At 55.5% G+C, this 27754-nt stretch overlaps 1 protein-coding gene across 1 annotated transcript; it reads right to left on the reverse strand.

The window, feature by feature from the left end:
* Positions 1–87: 87 nt before the first annotated feature.
* Positions 88–27610, reverse strand: EHD1 (EH domain containing 1). The gene is made up of 5 exons (XM_010348280.3): positions 26964–27610; positions 23164–23261; positions 7403–7815; positions 2665–2829; positions 88–2201 (listed from the first exon to the last, which is right to left on the reverse strand). Exons 1-5 carry the CDS (start codon positions 27365–27367, stop codon positions 1677–1679), a joined length of 1605 nt encoding a protein of 534 aa, XP_010346582.1. The 5' UTR covers positions 27368–27610; the 3' UTR covers positions 88–1676.
* Between the last annotated feature and the right edge of the window lie 144 nt (positions 27611–27754).

The raw sequence follows: 27754 nt of genomic DNA on the forward strand, positions 1-27754 counted from the left end.
CCGTCCCTGCTGGCATCACCCTTGACGGCACCAGGGAAGGACCGCCCAGGGCTGCCGCCCCTGAGAAGACAAGGAAGCACCCAAAGCTTCAGCACAGTTCTGACTTTTTAATGCACAGAGAAGGTCTTCACTTTCCTTCCCACAGGTGTGAACAAGTCACTGCAAATTCAACAGCGACTTCCTGGTGAGGACAGTGCTGTGTCCGTCCTCACCTAATACTGTGTGGAGTGACGGGCCAGGGAGAACAAGGTCAGTTCCTGCAGACTCCGAGCAGCGCTGAGGGGAGGCTCCCTGAGACCCCCAAGGGACAGCCTGGTGGGACACCCGGCAGTGCAGGACCTGGTGCTCCACCAGCTTCTGTGCCACCACCGCCCGGACAGCCGCTGGCCTGCGAGTGTGCCTGGCCCTGGAAGCTGGGCCCGATGGCCCCAGGCAGAGGGGGAGGCGAACTGAACTGGCCCAGGCCACTGGGCCACAAGGCTCGGGTTTCTTATTGCTCAGCCTGGGGCCGGGGCGTTCTAAGGACATCCAAGTCAGTCGCCCGCCTTTGCTAAACAGAGGAAGGTAGGTAGGAAATGAAGTGGGTTACAGGAGAAGGAGCTGGGTTTCCCCAGGCCCCGATGTCTGAACACAAAGAGCCTGGCCAGAACCACAGGCTTCTTACCAGCACCAAGCTGTCATGAGGCCCCTCCACCCACCATCAACCTCCCACCTCCTGCTGCGGAGGGTGCCTCTGAAAGCTCCAGTTAATTGGCGGCAGGGGGCGGGGGGCGGGCAGGAGCTGGGATGACCACCCTTCTTCAGCCAGGAAATGCAACTCTGGGGTCCAAGAAGGGGATGCTCCCCGAGTACCCACATCTAATGCCCCCTGGGTGGGGCTGCCCCTTGGCTGGAGGGTGGGAAGGGGAGACAAAAATCACAGCTTTAGAACAGTGGTGGGGGAAATTCAGTCAAGTATGAAAGGTGTCACTTTACAGAACAGAAACTAGCTTATGTATTTTTCTGGAAGATGTTCTCCTACTCCCCTGAAATCCCCAAGAAAGACCAAGGTGGCTGGGTCCTGCTGCTGTGACCACTGAGCAGGGTGGCACGTCGGAGCCGGTGGGGCTCAGGAGGATGGGCAGGGCCTGAGCTCGGGGAGCCTGGGCTGGGGAGGGGAAGGCACAAGAACCCACTTGGCCTGAGAGCACGGGGAGGCAGGCCGGGTGAGGACGCCACGGCCCGTGAAGCAACCTCAGCTCAGAAGCAAACGGAGGGCGCCTGGTGTTCCTGTCCAAGAAGCCCCGGCCCAGCAGCTGCCAAAAGGCGACCCGGCTCCCCTGCGGTCACGGTTGCTGCACACACTGTCCAGCCAGAGCCGGAGCAGAGCAAAGGCCGGGGGCAGAGGCTGTGCACGTGGGACTGTCGCACAGAGGAGGCGGCGACGAGGAACGCTGCCCTAACGTTATATATTAAAATATCCGTAGTTCGTGTGCACAAAATTCCATCATCTCACCCAGTCTCCCCCACCAGGCCCAGGAACAGCCTGAAAAGAAAGATGGTGGTTTTCCTTTTCGAGAGGCGAGGAAACATCCGCTCAGTCTTTATGGACCTCGAGAAATGGTGAGCCTTCCCCTCTCCCTCCCATCTCTGCCTCCCAGCCGGGCATGGAGATGGCGAGGGCAGGGTGGGCGCTGTCACTCGTGCCTACGTTTGGAGGGTGGCACCAGGTGCGGGGGCAGGTCGGCGGGCAGCTCGTGGCCCTCCAGCTTGACCTTGATGAGGTGGTTGGCCAGCGCGAACTCCTCGTCGTCCAGCAGCCCGTCCCTGTCCACATCGGCCAGCTTCCAGATCTTCCCCAGCACGGTGTTGGGCAGCTTGGACTTCACCATCTCCTTCTTGGCGTTGGCGCCCGTGATCTTGCCGTTGACGGGGGACAGCGTGTAGAAGATCTCGTCATAGGTGGGCTTGTCTTTGCCCACCACCCACTCTACGTCATCAATGCCCTCGCCGGCCCCCTCGCCGTAGCCGTGCCCGAAGGGCCCGTTCATGGTGCCGTCAAAGGCGCCGCCCTTGACCACCTGGGAAGGCATCAGGGACTCCTCCTGCCGAACCATCACCATCAGCCGTGCGATGTCGTTGGCCAGCATGTCGTCCACCGTATCCAGCAGCTTGGGCTTCAGGGCCTGGAACTTGCTGAAGTCCTGAGTCTGCAGGAGTTCCTGTGGGTGGGGAAGGAAGCACAAGGGCTGGGAAAGGTGGCCCCTCCCAGACTCCAGGCCAAGTGGTTCCAGCGAGGGCTCTACAAGCAGAAAGTGCTGCTCCCCAACACTAGCCGGGGTGACTCAGTGAACCCCTCTGGGCCTTGGCTCCCTAACCTGTACACAGGAGGCAACTCCAGCTCTTTCCTGGCATGGCTGCAGTAAGGATTAATGGACAGGGCACCAGAGCGCCTGGCACGGCCCTGCCCTCCCCCCACCATGCATCGTGAGTCACCACATTCCCCTCTGTGGTGTCACAGCCTGGGTCAGCTCTGAGTTGGGTGGGGTGCTGGTGATTAACCCAGCTGCTTCCGTTCAGGGAGGCCCTTCCCCATGGAGATGGGATTCCCTCCAAATCCAGTGCCCCAGGCCTTTCCCTGCCCTGATGGCTGCCAGCCCACATGGGGCCTTGGGATAGCTGTACCTGCATCTTGCGGAGGCTCGGGAAGTCACCGGGGGAGATCTGGTGCTCGCGCTCAATCTTCTGGTAGATCTCTCCCAGGTTGTTCACCAGCTCTTTCTTTTTGCTCTCTTTCCCAAAGACATTGGGCATCTCCTTCTTGAGGGAGCTGATGATGTAGGCGTGAACCTGTGAGGACAGGGGCAGGCATCAGGCGCTTTCTTGGCCCATGCCCAGGCTGCCCCCAAGACCAGGGCCTCCAAGGACAATACAAGGTGCTCGCTCAGGAACAGGGAAGGGGAAGGGATGGGTCAAGCTGAAGGCCGCTGCCACCGCCGGCTCCCACTGGCCTAGGAGTAGACAGTCTGGTAGAGGCACAGCTGCTCATTGCCGAAGGGCAGAGGGCGGGACAGGAAAAGCCACTTCCAACAGAAGACAACAGCCTTGGCCTTGCAAGGATGACCGTGATGCCCCAGGAAGAGTAGAACCAAGTTTGTCAACCCAAAGAAGGCTGTTTGTTGTGCCCCACTGGGCACGCTGCATACCCTCCATTCAACCCTCACTGCAGCCCTGCGGGGTGCGATTCTCCCAACGGCAGGGAAAGGCTGCCTGGGGCACTTGGCTTCCATATGGAGGAACTGGGATTGGAACCCAGGGCTGCTGAAGGTGGCCTGCAGCCCACGTTCCTTCCGTTTCTCTGCAAGCCCCCCTTCCCCGCAGCTGCCCCCTCCCACACAGCAGAGCGGGGAGCAAGCTTCCTGCAGGGCCGACCAGCCTGCACGTGCAAATCCCAGTCGCGTGTGGGTGGAACCCACTGAACTCCAATCGGCCCGAGCCTGCTCCATTCCATCGTCACAGCTCTGATGACGAAGGGTTTGAAAAATCCCATAAAGGCTTCTCCTGGCAGTTGCCAGCTTTATCCAAGCTTCAATACCTTGCTTAGACATGTGCCAGTTCAGGGCGGCATCCCCTTCATTTCCTGGGAGCAAGCTGGGAACCTGGCAGCCCTCGAGAGTAGCCCAGCCCTCAGATCCCTCGGCTTTGCCAAGTCGCCTCCAGCCACGGAGGGCCGTGGCCAGCCAGCCTCACTGTCCTCCCCGGCTCCGGCCCATCCACCTCCCCACTCAGCCTCAGCCTTCTGCCCTGGCTGGGGGCCTGGCCCAGAACTGCCTGAGGGAAGCAGCCCCGCACCATGTGGGTCTGGATCTAGGGTCTCCCAGGGACACGGTGGCAGACAGGTCCCAGGCCAGTGGGAGTCACCACAGAGAGCACCACTCAGTCCAGGAAAGGAAGCAGTAGGTGTGAGGGAAGACTGGAAGCCACAGGGTTTTCCAGGTGCGGTGACTCAGCGTGCCTGGGGCCCAGCAGTCACACACTGTCTCACGGGTGACCACGCAGGGGCCCACGCCTGCCCCTTGTCCTGTCTGTCCTCGAAGGTGGCTGAGCAGGGGAACTCTCTCTGCCCTGCAAGGAGAGGGGCTCTGCTAGGGCCACACCCCTCAGCTCAGGACATCCTTTGCCCTTTGAGGCCAGGGTCACTCACCTGGGTTTCGTATGGGTTCCTCTCTCAGAGCTGGCTCCACTCACAGGGAGGCTCCAGAAGGGAGATATCTAGAAAAATACCCAGCCGGCCAAGCGCGGGGGCTCATGCCTGTCATCCCAGCCGGCCGGGCGCGGGGCTCACGCCTGTCATCCCAGCCAGCTGGGCGCAGGGGCTCACGCCTGTCATCCCAGCCAGCTGGGCGCAGGGGCTCACGCCTGTCATCCCAGCACTTTGGGAGGCTGAGGTGGGCAGATCACCTGAAGTCAGGAGTTTGAGACCAGCCTGACCAACATGGTAAAACCCTGTCTCTACTTAAATATAAAAATTAGCCGGGCGTGGTGGTGCATGCCTGTAGTCCCAGCTACTCGGGAGGCTGAGGCAGGAGAATGGCTTGGGCCCAGAGGCGGAGGTTGCAATGAGCCGAGATCACACCACTGTACTCCAGCCTGGGCAACACAGTGAGACTCCATCCCCAAAGAATACAGATAAGAAATGCACGCAGCCCTGTGTCTTCCAGAGCAGGCATCTGACCCGTGCCTGCCCATGCACGCAGCTCACGGGTCTCAGGCCAGAACTCAGACTCCTCATCTGCAGGGTGAGGTGGGGCCCAGGGTATTTGGGGCACAAGGGGAAGACAGTGGTGGCAAAGGATGAAGGGTCAGCTCTCGCTGCTCAGGCCAGGCAGCACCCACATGCCCTTGGGCCTCGAGAGTGTGGGCATGAGGGCGGCTGTGCTCCATGCCTGCAGAGTCTCCATGCCTCTGAGCAGGCAGGGGCATGGGCTCCCCAGGAGGTGCCCACCCTCAGTCCTCAGTTACACTCTGGAGATCAGGGGACTATGACCCTGGCCACAGGGATGGCTGCCATTGAAGCCTTAATGCCCATACAACAACTGCCCTGGTACTCCCTGCATGCCACAAGGTGGGGGCAAGCACCCTGCTCTCTGTGCTGTCTCACCCAAGAACCCAGGGCTATCACCAAAGGGCCTGGCTTAGCAGGCAGGACAGCTCCCCAGTCATGCTCTGGCCTGGCCTGGACGTAGAAGCTATAGCAAGGGCCTTAAAAAAATTTTTTTTAATTAGATAGAGCAGAGTCTCACTAAGTATCACCAGCTCAGGCTGGCCTCAAGGGATCTTGCTGCTTTGGCCTCCTAAAGTGCTGAGATTACAGGTGTGAGCCACCATGCCCGGCCAGAGCCTATTTTTTTTTTTCTTTCTTTTTTTTTTAAGATGGAGTTTAGCTCTTGCTACCCAGGTTGGATTGCAATGGCACAATCTTGGCTCACCACACCTCCGCCTCCCAGGTTCAAGCGATTCTCCTGCCTCAGCCTCCCAAGTAGCTGGAATTACGGGAATGTGCCACCATGCCCGGCTAATTTTTGTATTTTTTTAAATAGAGATGGGGCTTCTCCATGTTGGTCAGGCTTGTTTCGAACTCCCGACCTCAGGTGATCTGCCTGCCTCGGCCTCCCAAAGTGTTGAGATTACAGGCGTGAACCACTGTGCCCAGCTGCCTATTTCTTTTTTTGAGACAGAGTCTTGCTCTGCCGTCCAGTCTGGAGCGCAATGGCACAATCTTGGCTCACTGCAACCTCTGCCTCCTAGGTTCAAGCGATTCTCCTGTCTCGGCCTCCTGAGTAGCTGGGATTATAGGCACATGCCACCATACCCAGCTAATTTTTGTATTTTTTTTTTTTTTTTTTTAGTAGAGATGGGGTTTTGCCATGTTGGCCAGGCTGGTCTCAAACTCTTAACCTCAGGTGATCTGCCCGTCCACCTCAGCCTCTCAAAGTGCTGGGATTACAGGCATGAGACACCGTGCCCGGAGCCTATTTCTTAAACAACTGAGCTTTGTGCTAAGAGTCCGAAAAAACAGCTGGGTGCCCTGCTAAGATACACGAGTGTGGACTTGGTCACTTCTCAGCTTTTCAGCAGTCCTGTCCACCGGTCAACCCCAACCACAGCCAAGACTGTCACTCATGGTGACTCATCTAGGCCGGTCCACGACAAGGTGCTATCCAAAGTCAGACACCCTAAGGGCACGTGCTCTATCACTCTGTGTGGGAGGGTCTGCTGGTGGCATTAACCTTCGTTTCCTACACCCAGCCACGCTGGCTGTCACTCAGGTACTTGGTCAGCCACTGAGATTCCAAACCCTTTGGCCACTCAGAGGCTGCTGCTAAGTGCCGCCGGGCCTGGGCTGCCAGGAGGGGTAAGGATGGTCTTCGAGGCCTGCTGGACTGACACCACCTTAGCGTGACCCTGGCTTCAGTGCCCAGCGCTCCCTGGGCTATAGGCTGGCACCCCGTCGCCTCAGGAGCTGCTTCCCGTCGCAGCTTAAGCCTCAGCTCCTGCAGGGCCTTCCCTAGCCCCTCTACCCAGCTGGGACAGCCTGCAGCACTGGCTCCTGCAGCAGCCTGAGCTCACTGATGTGCATTTTTTGTTTATGTGCTCTTTTTTCCCTATGAAGGCTGATGAGTGAACAGGGGCGGTGGATGGGAGACACCATGTCCCCGGTGTCCAGCACCATGCTGAGTGTACTTCGGGCTCAATAAACCCCAGACGGGTGGGTACTCTCAGCACTTTGGGAGGCCAAGGCGGGCGGATCACCTGAGGTCAGGAGTTTCTGAGACCAGCCTGGCCAACATGGTGAAACCCCATCTCTAATAAAAATACAAAAATTAGCCGGGTGTGGTGGAGGGTGCCTGTGACCCCAGCTACTCGGGAGGCTGAGGCAGGAGAATTGCTTGAACCTGGGAGTCAGAGGGTGCCATGAGCCAAGATAGGGCCACTGCACTCCAGCCTGGGTGACAGATCGAGACTTCGTCTCAAAAACAAAAAACCCCAGAGGGAAGCCAACGAGCCTCAGAGCTCTATCCTGCAACACCCCATTTCTGAGGCTGCCTCCTTTGCTTCTGCGGTAACTTCCTGTGTGCTGTTTCTGTGTTGTAAGCATAGTCAAACCCTTCTTGGCATACTTGGGGTATAAACCACAAACAGAACAAGTTAAGAAGGAGGCTGGGTGGAGAATCTTAGTTAAAAGCAGGCTGCACTCGGCTGCTGACCAAGGACTGGTTTCTGTAGACAGAAACTGTGAAGTGCAGGTCTGCCTGAGCAGCAAGCTGGGATGCGTCTTGGGCAGTCCTGGGGCCCTCAGTGCCAGTCTCACAGCCCCACGGCCCTGCCTGGCAATAGGCCGCTCCCCTCACCCAGGGCCTACCTTGGCCAGCCGCGCCCGCTTGATCAGGTCATTGAGCTTCCTGAGGGCGGCGTTTCGGGGCAGAGACTGGATGTCCTTGAAGAGGTCCTGCTCCTCGGCCTCAAAGAGCTTGCGGTTGTCCGGGATGAGGAGCGGGTGGGACCAGAAGGAGCCGATGTAGACCCTGACCACCTCGGGGGTGTTGATGATCTTGCCCAGGGACCACATGAGGGCCCCGTACACCCGCATCAGCTGCTGCGTCTCGATCTGGTCTGCCTTGTTCAGCACCACGCGGATCTTGTCCTCGTGGTTCTTCAGAGCCTTGATCACTTCCGAGAACTCATCGGAAATGTCCAGCTTGTGGGCATCGAAGAGCAGGATGATGCGGTCCACCCGCTCAGCGAACCACTCCAGGACAGCTGCAAAGTCATAGCCTGGGGGGACAGAAGGGAGAGCTCAGCGGTGCCAAGGGACCTGCTGCTCTGATGGTTCTCATCTCTAACCTGGCCCGGTATTTCTCAGCCTGAGATCGTTTTTGAAATTCCTAGAAGGGGCCGGCACGGTGGCTCACGCCTATAATCTCAGCACTTTGGGAGGCTGAGGTGGGCAGATCATGAAGTCAAGAGATGGAGACCATGCTGGCCAACACAGTGAAACCCCGTCTCTACTAACAATACAAAAATTAGCCGAGCATGGTGGTGCGTGCCTGTAGTACCCAGCCACTTGAGAGGCCAAGGCAGGAGAATCGCTTGAACCCAGAGACAGGTTGCAGTGAGCAAAGATCGCGCCATTGTACTCCAGCCTGGGCAACAGAGTGAGACTCCATCTCAAAAAAGAAAAAAAAAAGATTCCTAGAAGGCACTCATCTAGACAGCACAGCACCCTGAGGGCAGGATCATCTTCCCTGTTCCTGCCCCCACCGCAACACTCGCCGACCCATGTAGCACCTGGCACAAACAAGTGCTAACGCAAAAGTTGTCCCACAGTCCAAGCTCTAAGGTGGGTAGGACAAGGGCGAGAGTGAGGAGGAGACCCAGCACTGTGCTCAGCACAGCACAGAGGGAAGAACACAGACTCCAGTGTTGCCACCTACCAGCTGTGTGCCCTGGGATGGCAGTGACAAGAGGCGCCTGCAGCAGTAACTGCTGCTGCTCCTCGTTCAGTGTTGATGTGCCAGGCTTCCCAGTTTGCAGGGATCTCACATATTTTCTGCAACGAGCGTTGGCAAACTACAGCTCAGGGATCAAACCTGGCCCACCACCTGTTTATGTAAATAAAGTTTTATTGAAACACAGCCATGCTCATTTGTATTATCCATGGCTTCTTTTGTCCAACACAGCAGAGTTCAGTCATTGTGACAGAAATTATAAGGTCTGCAAAGCTGGAAGTATTAACTATCTGACCTTACAGAAAAAGTTTGCTGACCTCTGCTCTACAAGAAAAGAAGCCCAGGAAGTGCTACAAACCACTTCCCCTTCCTGGGTCTTAAATACTTCTCCAAAAAAGTGGTTGGACTGGATAGACTCCAGCTTTAAGCTCTACAGTCTTTTTGTTTGTTTGTTTTTAATTTTATGTTCATTTTTTTAGAGACAGGGTTTTGCTCTGTCACTGGGGCTGAAACGCAGTGGCACAATATTGGCTCACTGCAACCTTGAACTCCTGGGCCCTAGCCATCCCCCGCCTTAGAGTCCTGAGTAGCTGGGACTACAGGCATGTGCCACCATGTCTGGCTAATTTTTAAATTTTTATTTTGTAGAGGTGGGGGTCTCATTAAGTTGTCTACGCTGAACTCCTGGGCTCAAGAGATCCTCCCACCTCAGCCTCCCAAAGTGCTGGGATGACAGACCTGAGCCAGCATGCCTGGATTCTAAACTCTATTCTATATTGCTTCCTACCAACCTGTTACGGCCCAGTGAAGGTCCATCAATTAAAGTGAACTCTGTCGCCTGTGGCAGACTGCTCGTTGGCATTCCATCTAAAGGAGGAACTAGACATAACTATCTAGTTTCAGCTGGATTCGTGGCCTCGCAACTGGAGACTGCATTTCCCAGCCTCCCTTGCAGCAGAAAAGAACAAGAAGAGGTGCAGGAGCCCTTTGTTGTCTCCTCCCTCCTGAGGACTGGGACGCAGATGTGATGGGAGGAGCCGGAGCAAGCACCTCGTGTTCAGAGATGAAAGCTGCATGTTCAGAATGGCCTTGGACTGTTGTTTTTCACATAGACTATCAGATACCTGACTTAAGCCAATGAGTTTTGGGTCTCTGTAACAGCAGTTTAATTTGAATCCTGTTTGACAACCAGGCCTCTTCAAAAATATTTCCACTTCGGCCTGGGCAACATGGTGAAATCCCATCTCTACAAAGGCGGTGCTGCAGGCCTGTAGTCCCAGCTACTTGGGAGGCTGAGGCAGGAGGATAACCTGCACCCAGGAGGTCGAGGCTGCAGTGAGCCATGATCATGCCACTGCACTCCAGCCTGGGCAACAGAGTGAGATCACCTCAAAAACAAAACAAGCCGGGCGCGGTGGCTCAAGCCTGTAATCCCAGCACTTTGGGAGGCCGAGGCGGGTGGATCACGAGGTCAAAAGATCGAGACCATCCTGGTCAACATGGTGAAACCCCATCTCTACTAAAAATACAAAAAATTAGCTGGGCATGGTGGCGCATGCCTATAATCCCAGCTACTCATGAGGCTGAGGCAGGAGAATTGCCTGAACCCAGGAGGCGGAGGTTGCGGTGAGCCGAGATCACGCCATTGCACTCCAGCCTGGGTAACAAGAGCGAAACTCCATCTCAAAAAAAACAAAACAGCCAGGCGCAGTGACGCACACCTGTAATCACAGCACTTTGGGAGGCTGAGGCGGGTGGATCATGAGGTCAGGAGTTCAAGACCCAGCCTGGCCAAGACGGTGAAACTCCATCTCTACTAAAAATACAAAAAATTAGCTGGGCATGGTGGCACACCCCTGTAGTCCCAGCTACTAGGGAGGCTGAGGCAGGAGAACTGCTTGAACCCGGGAGGCGGAGGTTGTAGTGAGCCAAGACTGCGCCACTGAGCTCTAGCCTGGCAACAGAGCAAGACTCCTTCTCAAAAAAACAAAACAAAACAAAAAATCCACACCTCTTCCTCTGCCCCTAGAGTAAAACTTCTCTGTCCCTCATGGTCTAGGAAGAGAAAGGAGTGACAGGCAGGCCGTGTTGAAACAAAGGCCTGGAGTCCTGGAGAGGGGCCATATCCTCTCTGGCTGATTCTGGGCCAGCATCCGTGTCCCTGGCTCAGTGGCTCAGTCTTCCCACATGTCCCAGGTCACCCAGATGTAGGCCAGCCCTCTTTGGAAGCACCAAGTGCTTCGCAGAGAGCAGTCAGGCTCCGGAAATGAGCTGGAGAAGCCAGTCCTGCACGGGCCAGTCAGGATCGCCCAGCTCAGACCAAAACCCCTTCTCACGCCCACAGCCTGCTCCCAGCATCCCCCACCAGCCTCTCACCAAGCTGGGGATGCAGACGGGCGCTCTCTAGACTGAGAGGGACAGAAAAGCAGCAGCGAGGCGGGAGCTCCAGGGACAAAGCATCAAGGAAAAGCAGCAGCTGGGCACGGTCACCCACAGTGATGGGAGGTCAGCCCTGCCGTCCCCAGTGGGAACCTGCTGCTGACTATTCCACTGCATGGGGCCCCCCTGGTAGCATCCACTGCTCCCACCCTGTGAAGCCCTCCAGGGGGAAGGCATGTCCACAGCCCTGGCTCCCGGAGAGGCGGCCTCCACGCACAAGTGCGCCAAGATAAACAGCACCACGCAGTGTGCAGGGTTGAGATTACTCGTGGGATAAACACTCCCACCGCTGGCCCCACGCCCAAGCGTGCTTGGCGCCATCTGTAAGCCCAAAGCCACAGGGCGCGGAGCCCCTCCCCACACCTGGCATTCCCAGAGGGAACTCGGGCCACTAAATAAGATGGCTCTGCACTCCCCTCCCACCCCCTGCCACCAACTCTGTGGCCTGAAGTTCTCTTCTTAACTTCTCAGTTACTTTCTCCATCTGAGAAACTTAAATACCAATTCCTCGGCCTGGCACTGCAGGGAGGAGGGCGTGTGGGAGCACTGGGCCCCCAGCCCAGGACCCAGCAGGGAGGGCCTCCCAGTTGGCAGGCTGGGGCGGGGGAAGCCAGGGCTCTGTGGAAACAAGGGGCCAGCGGCCTGGGAGACCCGTCACTGGGCAAAGACTTTCATCCTCAAGCAAAGTCACTAGAACATACAGAAAATCCCAAATCCATGGCTTCAGCCACACTGTCGGGGCAGCCTCTCCATAGATGATGTGCGACCATTCCCCACCCCAGCCCAACAGGAAATCGGGTGCTTGAGGGCCAAGCTTCTTAACAGGGAGAGGTGGAGGGAGCTGGGGTCCTGGCTGTCAGCCTGGGCAGGGAGGCCCGCTCAGCCTTCCAGAGGCTTGGGTGGATGGTCGGAGATAGCAGAACTGCCAGGTTCCCTGTGCCCAGAAGGTGTGGGAGGGCTTCGTGCCAGGGTACCTCATGCTACCACAGGCTCCTACTTCCAAAGTACAAGGCTCTGGGAGCCTGGACTCCCTGCAGCTGACTCCAAGCTCCACAGGAGGATGCCTGGGGGGTGAAGTCTCAGTAGAAAACCAGAAAGAGAGGTCAAGGGCAAAGTGAGGGAAGCAGGGGCAGGGAGAGGCCGCCTCTGTCCCCGGGGCCACCAGGCCACACTGGCTGAGCCTGCAGGGCCTCCCTGGGGCCTGCAGCCCACAGCCTTTTATGGCCAGCTCTGGGAACGCAGGTCGGTGCTCAAAAGACGATGACTCAAGGGCTGAGGCTCCTCGCTCAGCAAAAGGGGGGCCCAGCTTCTCCCCTCGTCAAACGGTTTGTCCTCAGCCCGCCACAAGCTGAAACTAGAATTCACACAGCTGGGGAGGCAGTGATGCCAAAACCAAGTTCTTGGGAACAGGGGCACCCTGATGGGCTGTGCTTGGCTGTGTTAGCTTTGGCCTCGGAGTCAGGACAGTGCCTGGGGAGCTGAGGTCACCCTCCCAAACTCCACCCAGCAAGGCCCCACTCCCACCGCCCCCTGGATGGCTGGGGGACCCTGGGGAAAGACAGAAAAAGGAGAAGGAAGAGTGAGCACTCTAAAACTTCCTGCCCCACACTGCTCCCTGTCTGGGAGCCCCGCCCCGCCCCACCTGCCGCGAAACCCATGGTCTCAAGCTGGAGTCAACAGAGCTAAGCCCATTTTTTTGCAGGCGAATAAAATTTCCTGTTTATTATAGAAAATGCTCTTTTCCTGTGAGGGAAACACAGTGACTGGCCAGCTACACCCACAGGTGACAAAAAGGGCCACATCACTTGGGCCTGGGCCACATAGGCGTGTGACCACGTGGCTACAAGTCCCACTAGGCCCCCACTGCCCTTAAAGGCACCTGACTCTGCCTTAAAGACACCGGGTTTCAAGAAGCGCCAAAGGCTACACAGCACAGCGGTAGCTCTAGCCACTCTCAGAGCTGGGCGGCCGGTGACAAGTACGGAACAGGGCCTGCCAGCACCCTGGCACTGGCCAAGGCAACGAGCTTTCAGGCTTTGGGATGCACCAAGGCCAGCTGGGAGTCTGACACCACCTAATGCAACGGTGATTCCCAACAGCAACAGCAAAAGAAGGAGGTTGTGTGTGCTGGGTGGGAGAGAACAATGTCCCCTCTAAGGTAGGGGCCTGCCGTTAGCTTCACTGGCTTAGGCCCCAGTGGGAGTCACAGAACTGACACCTAGCAAAAGGACACAGAAAACATGGCCCAAGTGGGTAGGCTGGAGAGGAAGGCCCACCTGCAAAGGGAGTGGTTTCAGTGAGTGAGAGCCAGAGCACCTCTGATAAGGGATCATGAGCCACGGGGAAGCTCTGGCTCAGAAAATCCTGGGACCTGGAAGACATGACACTAAGTGATGAAATCAGCCAGTCACCTTTTCCAAATAAGACACACACACAGCCAGGCGCGGTGGCTCAAGCCTGTAATCCCAGCACTTTGGGAGGCCGAGGCAGGTGGATCACGAGGTCAAGAGATCTAGACCATCCTGGTCAACATGGTGAAACCCCGTCTCTACTAAAAAATACAAAAAATTAGCTGGGCATGGTAGCTCGTGCCTGTAATCCCAGCTACTCAGGAGGCTGAGGCAGGAGAACTGCCTGAACCCAGGAGGCGGAGGTTGTGGTGAGCCGAGATCGCACCATTGCACTCCAGCCTGGGTAACAAGAGCGAAACTCCGTCTCAGACCAAAAAAAAAAAAAAAAGACACACACACAGCCAACAAGCATATGAAAAAATTCTCAACATCACTAATCATTAGAGAAATGCAAATCAAACCACAATGAGACACCATCCCATACCAGTCAGAATGGCTATGATTAAAAAGCCTAAAAATAACAGATGCTGGTGAGGTTGTAGAGAAAGGGAACACTTACATGCTACTGGTGGGAATGTAAGCCAATTCAGCCTCTGTGGAAAGCAGCATGGGAATTTCTGAAATAACTCAAAACAGAACTACCATTTGGCCCAGCAATTGCATTACTGGGCATATACCATAAAGAATATCAATCATTCTACCATAAGGACACATGCACACATACGTTGATCACAGCACTATTCATGATAGCGAAGACCAAATTCACATAAATATTCATCTACAGTAGACCGGATAAAGAAAACGTGGTACAGGCCGGGACGGTGGCTCACGCCTGTAATCCCAGCACTTAGGGAGGCTGAGGTGGGGAGATCACAAGGTCAGGAGATCAAGACCATCCTGGCTATCATAATGAAATCCCATCTGTACTAAAAATACAAAAACAATTAGCTGGGTGTGGTGGTGTGCACCTGTAGCCCCATCTACTAGGGAGGCTGAGGCAGGAGAATCACTTGAACCCGGGAGGCACAGATTATGGTGAGCCAAGATCGCACCACTGCACTCCAGCCTGGGTGACAGAGCAAGACTCTGTCTCAAAAGAAGAAGAAGAAGAAAACGTGGTACATATACAACATAGAATACTATGCAGCCGTAAAAAGGAACCAGACCGGCCGGGCGCGGTGGCTCAAGCCTGTAATCCCAGCACTTTGGGAGGCTGAGGCGGGTGGATCACGAGGTCAAGAGAGCGAGACCATCCTGGTCAACATGGTGAAACCCCGTCTCTACTAAAAATACAAAACATTAGCTGGGCATGGTGGTGCGTGCCTGTAATCCCAGCTACTCAGGAGGCTGAGGCAGGAGAATTGCCTGAACCCAGGAGGCGGAGGTTGCGGTGAGCCGAGATCGCGCCATTGCACTCCAGCCTGGGTAACAAGAGCGAAACTCCGTCTAAAAAAAAAAAAAAAAAAAAAGGAACCAGACCATGTCCTTTGCAGCAAGGTGGACAGAGCTGGAGGCCATTATCCTCAGCAAACTAACACTGGAACAGAAAACCAAACACTGCATGTTCTCAGTTATCTGTGCGCGCTAAAGATCAAGTACACGTGGAAACAAAGACGAGAACCACAGGCACCAGGGCCTACTTGAGGGTGTGGAAAGAAAAACCGCCTATCAGGCTGGGCACAGTGGCTCACACTTGGAATCACAGCACTTTCAGAGGCTGAGGCGGGAGGGCCATTTGAGCCCAGCCTGGGCAACATAATAAGACCCCCCTTTCTACAAAAATTTGAAAATTAGCTGGGTGTGGTGGCATGCATCTGTATTCCCAGCTACTTGGGAGGCTGAGGTAAGAGGATTGGTTGGGCCAGGGAGGTTGAGGCTACAGTGAGCTGTGATTGTGCCACTGCACTCCAAGCCTGGGTGGCAGAACGAGACTCTGTCTCCAAAAAAAAAAGAAAAAGAAAAAGAAAACAAAAACGACCTGTCCAATACTATGCTTGTTACCTGGGTGACGAAATAATCTATATGCCAAACCTCACAACACTCCATTTACCCGCATAACAAACCTGTACATGTATCCCCGAACCTAAAACCAAGGTTTCTTTAAAACATCCTGTCACGGAGGCGGAGGTTGCGGTGAGCCGAGATGGCGCCACTGCACTCCAGCCTGGGTAACGAGAATGAAACTCCGTCTCAAAAAAAAAAAAAAAGAAAAAACAACAACAACAAAACATCCTGTCACTACAGGACAGATACAGCACCGTAGGATTCCACTTACAGGAGATGCCAGGATAATCAAGCGCACAGAAAAGGAACACAGAAGGGGAAGTGCAGGGGCTTCGAGGCACAGGGAGCGGGGAGGGGAGCTGGCGTTAAACAGGAAGAGTTTCCATTTGGGAAATGAAGAGTCTGGAGCTGGGTGGTGGTGATGGCTAAACAATGAAGAACGTGATAAATGCCACTGAACTGCACACCTAAAAAGAGTTAAAATGGGCTGGGCGTGATGGCCCACACCTGTAATCCCAGAACTTTGGGAGGCCAACATGGGCGGATCACCTGAGGTCAGGAGTTCAAGATCAGCCTGGCCAACATGGTGAAACCCCATCTCTACTAAAAACACAAAAATTAGCCAGGCATGGTGCTGTGCACCTATAATTCCAGCTACTTGGGAGGCTGAGGCAGGAGAATCACTTGAACACAGGAGGCGGAGGTTGCAGTGAGCCGAGATCATGCCATTGCACTCCAGCCTGGGCAACAGAGTGAAACTCCATCTCCAAGAAAAAAAAAAAAAAGTTAAAATGGTAAATATTATATGTTAGGTGTATTTTATCACCGTTTTTAAAACACAAAAACGAAAAGTCCTGGGGTGTGGGAATGAAAGAACAGAGTGGCTCTCGAGACAACCAGGCTGAGCCAAGTGTGGCGCCTCACGACAGGTGCCTCTCGTGGAGACCTGGGTCCCGCCGGGCCTCTCCTGGGGTGCCCCTCTCCAGGCACTGGCCTTACAGGACCTGCCTTCCTGACTACAGCCCAACCACGCTTCCCGCCCCAGCACAGAAGGGGAAGAGGGAGGTTCTCCGGCCTCCACGCCCTACTACCGCAGCCTCCAAAACACAGGTAGTTCCAGCCGCTGGGGGAAAAGCTGCTTTATACATTCCAAAGTTTTCTAGAACATGAAACAATAGAGGGTTTGTCTCCAATCGACTTTGGTTTCCTGTCATTCAAGCCGCGTGGGCTTCGGTATTTCTCACCCTAGCTCCCCATCACACAGGTTTCCAGTGCTGGAGGGGCCCAGGAGAACAACACGGAGATCCAGGAACAAAGAGGAATCTGTACCTGAGGGCTCGTTCCTGCACCTCTGGAAGGGTTTTTCAGAGGAGCCCAGAGGCACCCCCATTCCTCAGCATTGACCTGAGAGCAGCACACGTCCGCACAAAGCACAAACTTGACTCAAAACTGCCCCGAGGTGGAACAACCCCAGCGCCCCCTGCAGGTCACGGATGACAACTGATCCTACGTCCCTGTGATGGGAAAGGGCCCCCCACGAAGAGGAGCGGGCCACAGGCGTTCTCAAACACCCAGACGCAGCTCAGAGCAGCCTGCTAGGTGAAGGCAGAAGTGAGAGGCTTCCTCCTGTGTGATTCCATTTGGGTGACATTCCGGAAGAGGCAAAAGTTAGAGACAAAGGTCAGTGGGCTGCCTGGGACCAGGAGAGACTACGAGGGGCATGGGAACTTTCGGGGGATGAGAATATCGTGGCGGTGGCAGCCCAGGAATGCTTTGTAGAGCAGGACACATGAGGAGGGTGGACTTCACACAATGTAGACCCCGGCACATCAGACACAAGCAGCAAAAGAGGGACGGGAGCGGGCAGAGGAGCTCTGGAATCAGGCCCACATTTCCATCCTGAACCTTCTACTCAACAACCAGCTGCGTGACCCAGCAGGCCTCTGGCCTCTCGGAGCCTCAGTTCCCAGCTTCAGACTGGACGGTGAAAACAGTAGGTTTCCAGCTCAGAGGGCCGAGGGAGGATGGAGTGAGCCTGGCACGCTGTGAGCAGGAGTAAATGTTTGTTCTTATTTACTCGCAGGATTTGTATTTTGGGCTTAAGAAGCTCAGATTCTGATGGGTGTGTAGGCAAGGACTTCAAAGGCATGAGGAATGCCTCATCCCCCAAATATAAACGGAATGTTTGCAGGCGCTTGGCCAGCTGCTCCCCAGCCCGCCGCCAGCACGCAGCCTGAGAAACAGGTGTCGAGCGCGGGCAGCGCCTGGTACGCCTCCTCCTCGCAGAGCCTGTGCGCCCCCAGCAGAGGCTGCGGCCAAAAGCTGTCCCGGTGTCCTGGCCTGCTGGGCCACAGAGGGAGGGCACAGCCAGGTGGGGCAAGCAGAGGACTTCCGGAGGCCTGAAGCTGGAAGCAAAGGAGGGCCTGGAACCAAATGGGAAACCCCAGTTGAGTCAGCACTGTCCTGAGGATATTCCCCAGGATGTTACTCAGATCAAAGTCTGGGAAGCCCTGGGTTTTTCCGTCTCTTTACTAGCAACCAGCTGACACTTAAACACTTAATTGTGTCACAGGTGCTAAGGCAAGAGCTTAACATGTAAATTCTGGTAATCCACAATAACCCGAGAGGCTGTGGTGCTTCCTGATGGATGGATGCAGCTCCAGGGGCCAGAAAAACCCCCTAGAGCCACACAACTCCTCAAGTACTGACGTGGGATTTGAACCTTCTGATCTACCTGTGCTGTGGATGCTGAATCCAAGAGGGACACAGCACCTGGCCTGGCTCATGGCCTTTGGACCGCCCCTGGGAACATTCGATGGTCTGCAGAGCACCCTGGTGAAACCCTGCCGTGGGGGGCTGCTGCAGTGGCATCTCCATCTTGGGAGGTGTCGGCAGGAAGTGGGGGCTGCCCACGGCGCAGGCCCACCTCTGGGCCAGAGGGCTCAGGCCACACAGGTGTGAGTGTGGGCAGGGAGGCCCCATCCAACCACTAAGGATCAGAACAGCTCCCAGGCTTAGAGGGAGACTGCAGACCAGCAGGGAAAGTGAGAGCCCATGGCACCAGGCTCCCTGGATAGCCTGAGGGGTCATGTGTGGCTGGAGACAGGGAACAGGGAAAGGGAAGACGAGACCAGATCTCAGGTCCATTTCAGGACTTCATCTAACCTTGGGCAGGAGAGAAGCAGAGGGCAGGCCTCTGTGCATCTCAGGAGGCCCAAGAGAGGCAAAGGTCTGTCTGACCCGAGTTCCTGGCACTCCTCCACCCCCAGCCTTCATGCCAAGGCCCTGTTCTCAGCCCTGCCGCAGTAGGAACACAAACCCTGCCTGGGTTCAAATCCTAGTGCTGACACTTGCTGGCCTGGCTGTCAACTTAGGCCAATTACTTAACTTTCCTAAGCCTCTGCTTCCTCCTCTGAAAGGCAGGAGCTTCCTCCTAGATGCAGCTGCTGTGATAACGCAGTGGAACTCACTGACGTGGCAGTGGCCAGCAGAAAGTCAGACACAAAGCTGGCCAGGCTTCTGATCTGCTACTGCAAGTTAAAACAACACTCCCCTGCTGCTACAGCTTCCATGGGGAGACTGAGGCACAAAAACTCCCAGTTAGCTCACAGTTGCCTAGTGACCACGGTGGGGAACGAACTGGCTAGGCTGCCTACAGAGGCCCCGCCAAGGATGACTCGGCACCCAGGCCCTGCCGGGACCATGCAGCTGGTCGGCAGCCCGTGAAGCCAAGGGCACTAGCCCTGCCGTGCCCAGCTGCCCTTTGGAACGCCCTTATCAGTCACACAGGCAGCACTCAAGAATATATGCAGCCCCCATGGGCCACCTCTCTCTGCTGACATAGGACAATATTATCTTTAAAGTCACTCAGCTTAGCACACAGGCAAAGGCAGCCCAAGAGACCCCAACCCAGCCCGCTTCTCCTCACTGAGGCAATCCTCAGGGGTCCCTGACAGAGTGCGGCTGCCTCCTGACCACTTTGGGCCTGCACCAGCCCACCTTATCTTTCTAGACTGTGTTTCCTGCACAGACTAGGACCATGGGGAAAGGGAAAAAAAAAGTCAGGAGGGGTCAGGCAGGGCCAGACACGGTGGGAAATGGAAGTAAATGCAATTAGCAACCCCAATGTCCATCCATGGCCTCCACAAGGACGTGTTTCCAGGGAACGGGCTGGCAGGCCAGGGGAGGCGTGTCCCGCTGGGGCCCACATGCTCTGCTGGTCCTATCTTTCTGAGAGGGAAACACCTGCTTTCCATGCCAACGGCAAAGGCAGTAGTAGGCAGCCAGCCCCGTCGGGAACGCACTGCTCCGCTCTGACTTCCTTCGCTGGACAGGCCACATAGGCCTTTCCATGACTGATGGGCGGGGCCTCCAGGAAAGAGAAATCCACTCCTCCTGTGTCTACCTAGGGGTCTCATCCTGGAGTTTATACCCAGCACCTCCAAGAGGTACCCACTGATGAGCTTTCTCTTGACAATAAAACACCAACATCAAACCCTAACCAGGTAACTTTTAGTAAAATACATCTAAACCAAGGCCTCTAGGGCTATGGAGGAAAAGAAATGGTCTAGTAAAATCGGTTTGATCTTCAGCAGGAAACCTCTCTTCCAATCAGAGGGACATGCTTCTCTTTCAGCCCCTGGCTCCTTCCTGCCCATGATGGGCAGAGACGACCTTCTGTGGATACAGGGGAGCCTGGCCTCTCAGGGACACAGAGGAGCCACACTTTGCACCTGGAGGGGACAGGGAGGTCACACAGGCAGAGCATGACAGCACACTGACAGCAGCCTCGTGTCCTGCTGGTTTGCTCCTCCACCTGTCGTCTGCATAGGCAACCCCAGGGTGGGGACCACAAGGCAATGCACATGTCCACCCCTTGCTCCCAATCAAAATGCCATGTTGTGTCTGAGATCTACTGATATGGAGGGTACACTTCAGTGCTTGTCCCAGAGACAGCCAGTAGACACCTGTGCCTGCCTCTTTCCTACCAGGGAAAGGAAGCAGAGGGATTAGGAGGTGGGGAGAGAGTGTCTCAGAGGGCAGGGCCAAAGCAAGAAACACAAGACATACAACCACAGCCAAGCATGGTGGCCTGCGCCTATGGGCCCAGCTACTTGGGAGACTAAGGTGGAAGGATCGCTTGAGCCCAGGAGTTCAAGGCTGCAATGAGCTAGGATCACACCACTGTACTCCTGTCTGAGTGAGACCCTGTCTCTAAAAAATAATTTTTTCAGCCAGGCACAGTGGCTCACATCTCTAATCCCGGCACTGTAGGAGGCCCACTGCAACCTCTGCCTCCCGGTTTCAAGTGATTCTCCTGCCTCCCGAGTAGCTGGGACTACAGGTGCATGCCACCATGCCTGGCTAATTTTTGTGTTTTTTTTTTTTTTTTTTTTTTTTGAGACGGAGTTTCGCTCTTGTTACCCAGGCTGGAGTGCAATGGCGCGATCTTGGCTCACCGCAACCTCCGCCTCCTGGGTTCAGGCAATTCTCCTGCCTCAGCCTCCTGAGTAGCTGGGATTACAGGCACGTGCCACCATGCCCAGCTAATTTTTTGTATTTCTAGTAGAGACGGGGTTTCACCATGTTGACCAGGATGGTCTCGATCTCTTGACCTTGTGATCCACCCACCTCGGCCTCCCAAAGTGCTGGGATTACAGGCGTGAGCCACCGCGCCCGGCCAATTTTTGTGTTTTTAGTAGAGACGGGGTTTTACCATGTTGGCCAAGGTGGTCTTGAACTCCTGACCTCATGATCGACTTGTCTCAGCCTCCCAAAGTGCTGGGATTACAGGCGTGAGCCACCACACCTGGCCTTTTCTTTTTTATGAGACAACAGAGGCCACAAAAACCTTGAACCCTTCCTGTCAAACACCTTAACTCCAGCGCCAAAGGCCACACTGAGCAGTGGCACTCTGGCCGGATAAGCGTCTTCTCGTGTGCTACTGTTCTTTACCCCAGGATGTGTACATAGCCGTTGGCCTGCTGAGGCTTCAGCCTCTATCTGATGACTGGATCAGAGGAGTCCCAGGCTAGCTAATGAAAAGATAACAGATAGAGGCTCAGAGTCCTTCCAGAATACCCCAGCCCTGGAGGCAGACTCGGAACAAACTCCCTTAGTGGTTCTTTGAGGCAGAGATTGCAGTGAGCCAAGATCGAACCACGGCACTCCAGCCTGGGCAACACAGCGAACTCCATCTCCAAAAAAAAAAAAAAAAAAAAAATTAAAGAGTAACTTATTCAGCCAGGTGTGGTGACTCACATCTGCAATCCCAGCACTTTGGGAGGCTGAGGCTGGCGGATCACTTGAGGTCAGGAGTTTGAGACCAGCCTGGCCAACATGGTGAAACCCCTTCTCTACTGAAAATACAAAAATTAGCTAGGTGTGGCGGTAGGCGCCTGTAATCCCAGCTACTCCGGAGACTAAGGTGGGAGGATGGCTTGAATCTGGGAGTAGGAGGTTGCAGTGAACTGAGATTGCGCCATTGCACTCCAGCCTGGGAGACAGAGAGAGTCCCTCTCTGTCTAAAAAAAAAAAAAAAAAAAATAGAGTACTTTATTCAGATTTTCTGACCTTGCTTTGGCAAATGACAGGGTTTTTGCTTATCGGGCATTTTCTTAAAACTAGGTTGGAACAATAACAGCAGTAAGAAATAAAAATATTAGTGCTTGCCTTTTTTTTTTTTTTTTTTTTTTTTAGAAGTGGTCTCTGAATCTACTCCCTTAAACTCCCAGGAGCGTCAGTATCACCAGAGGTGGGAGAATCTAAAAGCTTAACTGGCAGCTCTGAAAGCGGATAAGGGCCAGTGATTTCAGTATGTTCCGATGCAGCCCCACACAGACAAGGCCTGCAAGCTTAGAAGGAAAGAGAAGCGAGGTTTTTCAGCGCCAAGAACGGGGTCCCGATGCCCTCAGAGTCCTAGGAGAGAGAAACGTGCACTCCAAATCCTAGCTGCCAGCATTGACTACAAGGCTCCCCGACTACAGGCCAGGCCAGAGGGAAAGGGACCCAGGAAGGATCTGCAAGTTAATCATCAACGAAGTTGCTCCCTTGTCCTCAACCCCTCTTTGAGTTTGATCTTATTTCATTTTCACATTTGGAGCTGCGGACTCCACTCCTCACCTTCCAGGTACTAGCCTATCTTCAAGCTCCTCCCAGAAAGCATCAGGCTCCAAAACACCCCACCCTTCTGCAAAAAAGGGGCAGTGACAGATAGAGGACCCAGTTCAGGCTCGTCTGGAACCAGATCTTCAAAAGAGCTTGGCAGAATCCAGGCAGGAGCTGACACAATTGGAACGGGCATGGCGCACTACCGCACAGTACGAAGGCCAGGCAGGCTGCTGACTGTCAGCCTCTCAGCAAATGTATGCAAATTTCCACCAGCCCCTAAATGTTTCATAAATTTCTGCCCACTTCTCCTTTTACCTGGCTCTCTCTCAGTCTGGCTGGACTCAAAAGGAATTTATATGGCTTTGAGAGGCAAAGCTTTTCAACACAGACTAAGGATAGTAAGCTCCAGGAACCAGGGGCTGGTTCAGAGTCAGCTGCTTCCTGCACCCTCACAGGATGGCCCGAGGCCCATTCCAATCCTGCTGTTTCCAGCATGCCCCAGGGGTTCAAAAGCACGACAGCCACACAAGATTGGCTGTGGTCTCACCTCCTTGCTTGCTCGGAGGAGGAAAGCAGCTCCCGCCCTCAGTGCACAGAGCACTGTGGAGATGGGAGGCTGATGTAAAATGGGTTCTCCCTCGGACACATCTTTTTTTAGAAAGCCTGAGGCTGGAAGAAATCTCAAGGGCAGCATCTGAATCAGGATGCAGACCTCAGAGAGAAGGAGGTCTGACGGCACCAGCGCGGTGAGCCGCGGTCAGAGTGTTTACCTCTGCTGATGCGCTGCTTCTCTCCGGACAGGATCCCAGGGGTGTCGATGATGCTGATGCTGTCCAGGACGGGGTTGGGCAGCTGGGCGCACATGAACCTACACGAGAGCAAGAGCCAGAAGAGAGGCGTCACGACGCAGTCCTCGAGGTTCCAGACATAACAAAGGGCTCTCTGTACCCCTTCCCTCCATCTCGGGCTTCCTTTCCAGAAGCGGGGAACTGACAGGTGGTTTTCTATCTTAGTTTCCCGGGGTGGCCGGCAAATTGTACAGACTTTCTCAACTGGGAATGCAACCAGCAGGCTCAAACTGACCCACATCAGTAATTCCTCACGTTCGCTTTTCCCCTAGAGTTTGAGAGGTCAACTTTCAAGCTGCTGACTTATTAGTGAAAACTGCGCCAGCCTAGGTCACCATTCAATTCGCAGGGGAAACAGACAGTGACACTGGGACCTTGAAATCCCATGTTAGAATTTTCCACCACTGGGCTAAATTTCCACCCTGAAGAGAGCCGGCCCCTTCCTACTGCTGCTAGGGCCAGCCCTGCCCTATCAATCACCCACTTGGGTGAGGGAATTGAAACTGACGGCCGGCAAAAGCTGGGGACCACACAGGCTGGCAGACAGTAGGACGAAGAGGCACAGACACGCCATTCTCTGAAAGTCAGAGCAGGCTGAGGAAGAACAAAGCCATGGAGAGGCTGACGACTCCCGGGCCAGGGCTCAGCTACGTCTGCTGGAGTTTCACACTGCGCTTAGAACAGCCCAGAAAGGCAAGGAGCAGTCTCAGTTGAGAGCAGGGATACTTCACTGGACACAGAAAAAGCTCCTTTGAAAACTTCTCTGAAAGGCCAGGGGTAGTGGCTCATGCCTGTAATGCCAGTACTTTGGGAGGCCGAGGCAAGTGGATCATTTGAGGCCAGGAGTTCAAGACCAGCCTGGCCAACGTGGTGAAACCCCATCTCTACCAAAAATAGAAAAATGAGCCGGGCGTGGTGACACATACCTGTAATCCCAGCTACTCAGGAGGCTGAGGCAGAGAACTGCTTGAAGCCAGGAGGTGGAGGTTGCAGTGAGCCAACATTGTGTGCCACTGCACTCCAGCCTGGGCAACAGAGCGAGATTCTGTCTCAAAAAACAAACAAAAAACTTCTCTGAAAAAGGTAGTGAGAGCCAAGAAAAGACTGACCCATTCATTATCTGTAGGACACAAACTTGAAGCTGCCTTTCCAACAGAGGGGAGGAATCTGAGCTGATTAGCTTTTCCCTTTGGCCCCAACCCCTGGCGACCAGGGGCCCACAGGCAAAGGACAGCTGGCCAGGGCAAGGGGTGCCGCCTGCAAGGCAGCGGAGCAAGACCAGCTAACCCTCAGGGCAAGCGAAGCGCGGGCCTTACTCTCGCCAGTGCCAGCAGCAATGCATGCAGGCCAGGACTGGCAGGAGCCTCTGGAGAGATGATGACAGAATAGAAGGATGGGAAGCAGAACTGGCTCTGGGAAGTCACCTACATAAAACTGCCTCATAAATGAGCCCAGAAAGCAAGTTAATATCTATAGGACCCAGAAACCACTTGCTCTGCAGAGCCCGTGGTGTATGGCTGAAAACAAGAAAGAGAGCAAGCAGCCAAGACGCCTCCGACTCCATCTCCCCAAGGACGCACAGGTTTCATCTCACCCAAGTGGCAGTCCCGGTTACGCAATGAGTTTTCACAAGACACTCTTAGGACACCCTGACTGCACCCTGCCTTGGTCTGCTCCAGCTGATTTTATTCTTAGAGCAGCCACATAGGGGGAAAAGGCCGGAAAGTGAAATTCATGACTCAATGAGTCTCTTTAAGACTCGGCTGAGAGAGGCTGTATCAGCCAGAGAAAAGCCCCCTTTGTTGTACCCTTCTTGCCAGGCGTCCTCCCCACACTTCACATTCTGACACAGCTCGGGGCCCCGGCTCGGGCTGATAGGGCCCTTTCTGGAGGGCCATCAGCGATCCGGGATCCTCTGGAGACGAGGTGGCAGCAAGAAGGAAATAAAAGTGTGCTACCTCTCAGATCCTGTGGCACCAATGTCACCAAAGCACCAGGCTTGGACCAAGAAATCCTGAATGCTCTTTTTGGGGTAGCAGCAGCAGCAGCAGGCAGTAACTGGCCATGCAAAAGCCAGACAGTCAGTGCTGCTTAACCTAATGGGTGACTTCCACAAACCAGCTGGACCCTCTAAGCCTCGGTTTCCTGAGCCAATGAGGTGGGGGCTGCCGAGATGATGTCTAAGATCCTTCCAGCTCTGAAACTTTAGGCTTCTAAATTCAGAAAACTGGTCCTGTGCCATGTTTCTCCTTTCAAAAAAGGTCTGCTTCGCAAGGAAAGTGAAGCGCTTGGGACAGCAGAGGCAGCAGGGAAAGGGACCCTTCCCATGGCTTCCCAAAGTTTGGCATGGAAGCAGAGACCTGACACTGGGACTTTCCGGCACAGCAGCCGAACTTCCCACCGGGTCGAAGGGCTCCCATCAGCTAATGGTTTCAGCTAGTCACTTATCTACCTGGCAATCCTGAAACAAGGAGGTAAGGCTGGGGCAAGAGGAGCCCACCTCTTCAGGACCCTTAGCCCAAAGAGCTGCACTCAACCTGGGCCTGACACACAAAGGCCAACAGCCATAGTACAGGAGGGCAGGCTGAAACGCCTGCAAGTGTCAACAGACCACGCTGAAGGTCAGGTCTGTGCATGGAGCAGGCCTGGCCACCGGCTTGGCTCCAGGGCAAGGTGCCCTGCACGGCTGGACTGTGTCTGGAAAGGAATGTGATCCCACAGGGCGGGGACTTGGAAGGCAAGATTCAAAGATTCCTTCGGAGGCTCTTCCCCAGTGCAGACTGCAGACTCTGAAAGGCGTGTGGAGTCGTAGAACGTGGGGTGGCAGGGAGGGCAGGGTTTGTTAAGTATTTTGGTATGTCGCCTGGGGGTGGGGACCAGGATGCCTCGAGTTCCTTTGGAGAAAAGTGAGCCTGGGCTTTGCACTCCTTAGACGGGAGGCCACTGTTTCATTCACAGCACTGAGAGGCAGAGGCTTGGGGATCGCTCTCATCACATGCAGAGGCCACTTCACTGGGAAAGAGAGGTCCAAGTGGGTGAAAGCAGCTCAGATTCTTTCCTTCAGTCCACAGAAGGGCTCAGGGCTAGACTCTCATGGCAGGACCCCCGCACCACCACCTCCTCCTGCTTCCCGAAACCCTTAAAGGCAGCACTGACCGCTTGAGAACTGCCTTTGGGAGAAGTGTTCAAACCTCAACCGTCCCCTCCAAGGGGCTGTCCCAAAGTCAGCAAGCCACGGCAGATTCTCCTCCCTCCTACACAAAACCACAGTCCCAGGGGAGGCAGAGCAGAGCCACACCGCACCAGCGAAGGGAATGGGTAAAAGTTTCATTGCGTTTTGCTATGACACTTAAGAGGGTAAGGATGGAAGGGTTGATGTGCGTGAACCAAGTGCTTCCAGTCTGCGAGAAGGAGGTGGAGACCAAGAAAGGGAGCGCAGGAATGATTCAGTCCTGGTTCTGAGGGGAGTGGGGCTGGGATCTGTGGGAGGGCTTGGTGATTAACCTGGAAGATTCTGGGGAGCCGGCAACGCCCACTCCTAAACCCCAGGTGGGTTTTCTCTGGGAAGCGGCAGGGCCCTTGGGCCAGGGAGTGGTCACTGAGGGTCTCACTGGGGCCTCGGTAGACAAAGAACGGCGAGGGTGACAGCCACCGGAGGGTCGGGCTCCGAGTGCCGGCTGGCCCCGGCCGCGCCCCACCCCCCTGGAGTGATGGGTGGGTACCTGTTGAGGAAAGCGTTGCCGAAGGCGTTGAGCTTGCGGAAGGGGCGCCGCGGGTCCACCACGAGCGCGTTACCCGGTACCACGCCCTCGGTGGGGCCGTGCATGACGGCGATGAAGGAGTCGGTGGTGGGCTCGGGCCCGATGCGCATCCCCGGGAAGTCCTGCTCGATCAGGTGCCGGATAAAGGTGGTCTTGCCAGTGCTGTACTGGCCCACCAGGAGTACCATGGGCTTGTTGTCGAAGTCAGCGTCCTCCAGCGCGGGCGAGTGGAACTCGTGGAAGCGGTAGTGCTCCTCCAGGGGCAGCAGCTTCTGTGCGTACAGCTGCCGCAGCCCCTCGGCCACCGTCTGGAAGAGCTCCGGCTCCTTCTTGCGGCGGGCATCCTTGCTGACCCAGCTGAACATGCTGCCGGACACGGGGCTGGCTGCTGCAGGGCAGAGCGGCGGCTGAGAGCGAGGAGAGGGCGCGGAGCCAAGGCGGGGCTGGCCGGGACAGGGGGCGGGGAGCGACCCACACTGGGCAGGCGCACAGCCGCCGAGGCGCCCTCTGCCGAGTGGAGCGCCCCCCCCTTGCGGAGCGGCCTTTATAGGGTCGGTCTCTAAGTGGCCACGCGAGCCGCCGCGGCGGGGACGGGACGAAATTGGGAGGGATAGGGAGGAGCCCCTCCGGCCCCGCCCCGCAGCCTCGTGCCACGTCCTCCCCTCCCCTGCGTCCCATTGGTTTATTCCGAATCTCGCGAGACCGTGGTTAGGGTGCCTTGGCAACCGCACCTGTTTCGCCCCGCCCCTCTT

Source organism: Saimiri boliviensis, chromosome 6 (assembly GCF_048565385.1).
Source record: "Saimiri boliviensis isolate mSaiBol1 chromosome 6, mSaiBol1.pri, whole genome shotgun sequence".
In the NCBI taxonomy this organism is placed as follows: Eukaryota; Metazoa; Chordata; class Mammalia; order Primates; family Cebidae; genus Saimiri; species Saimiri boliviensis.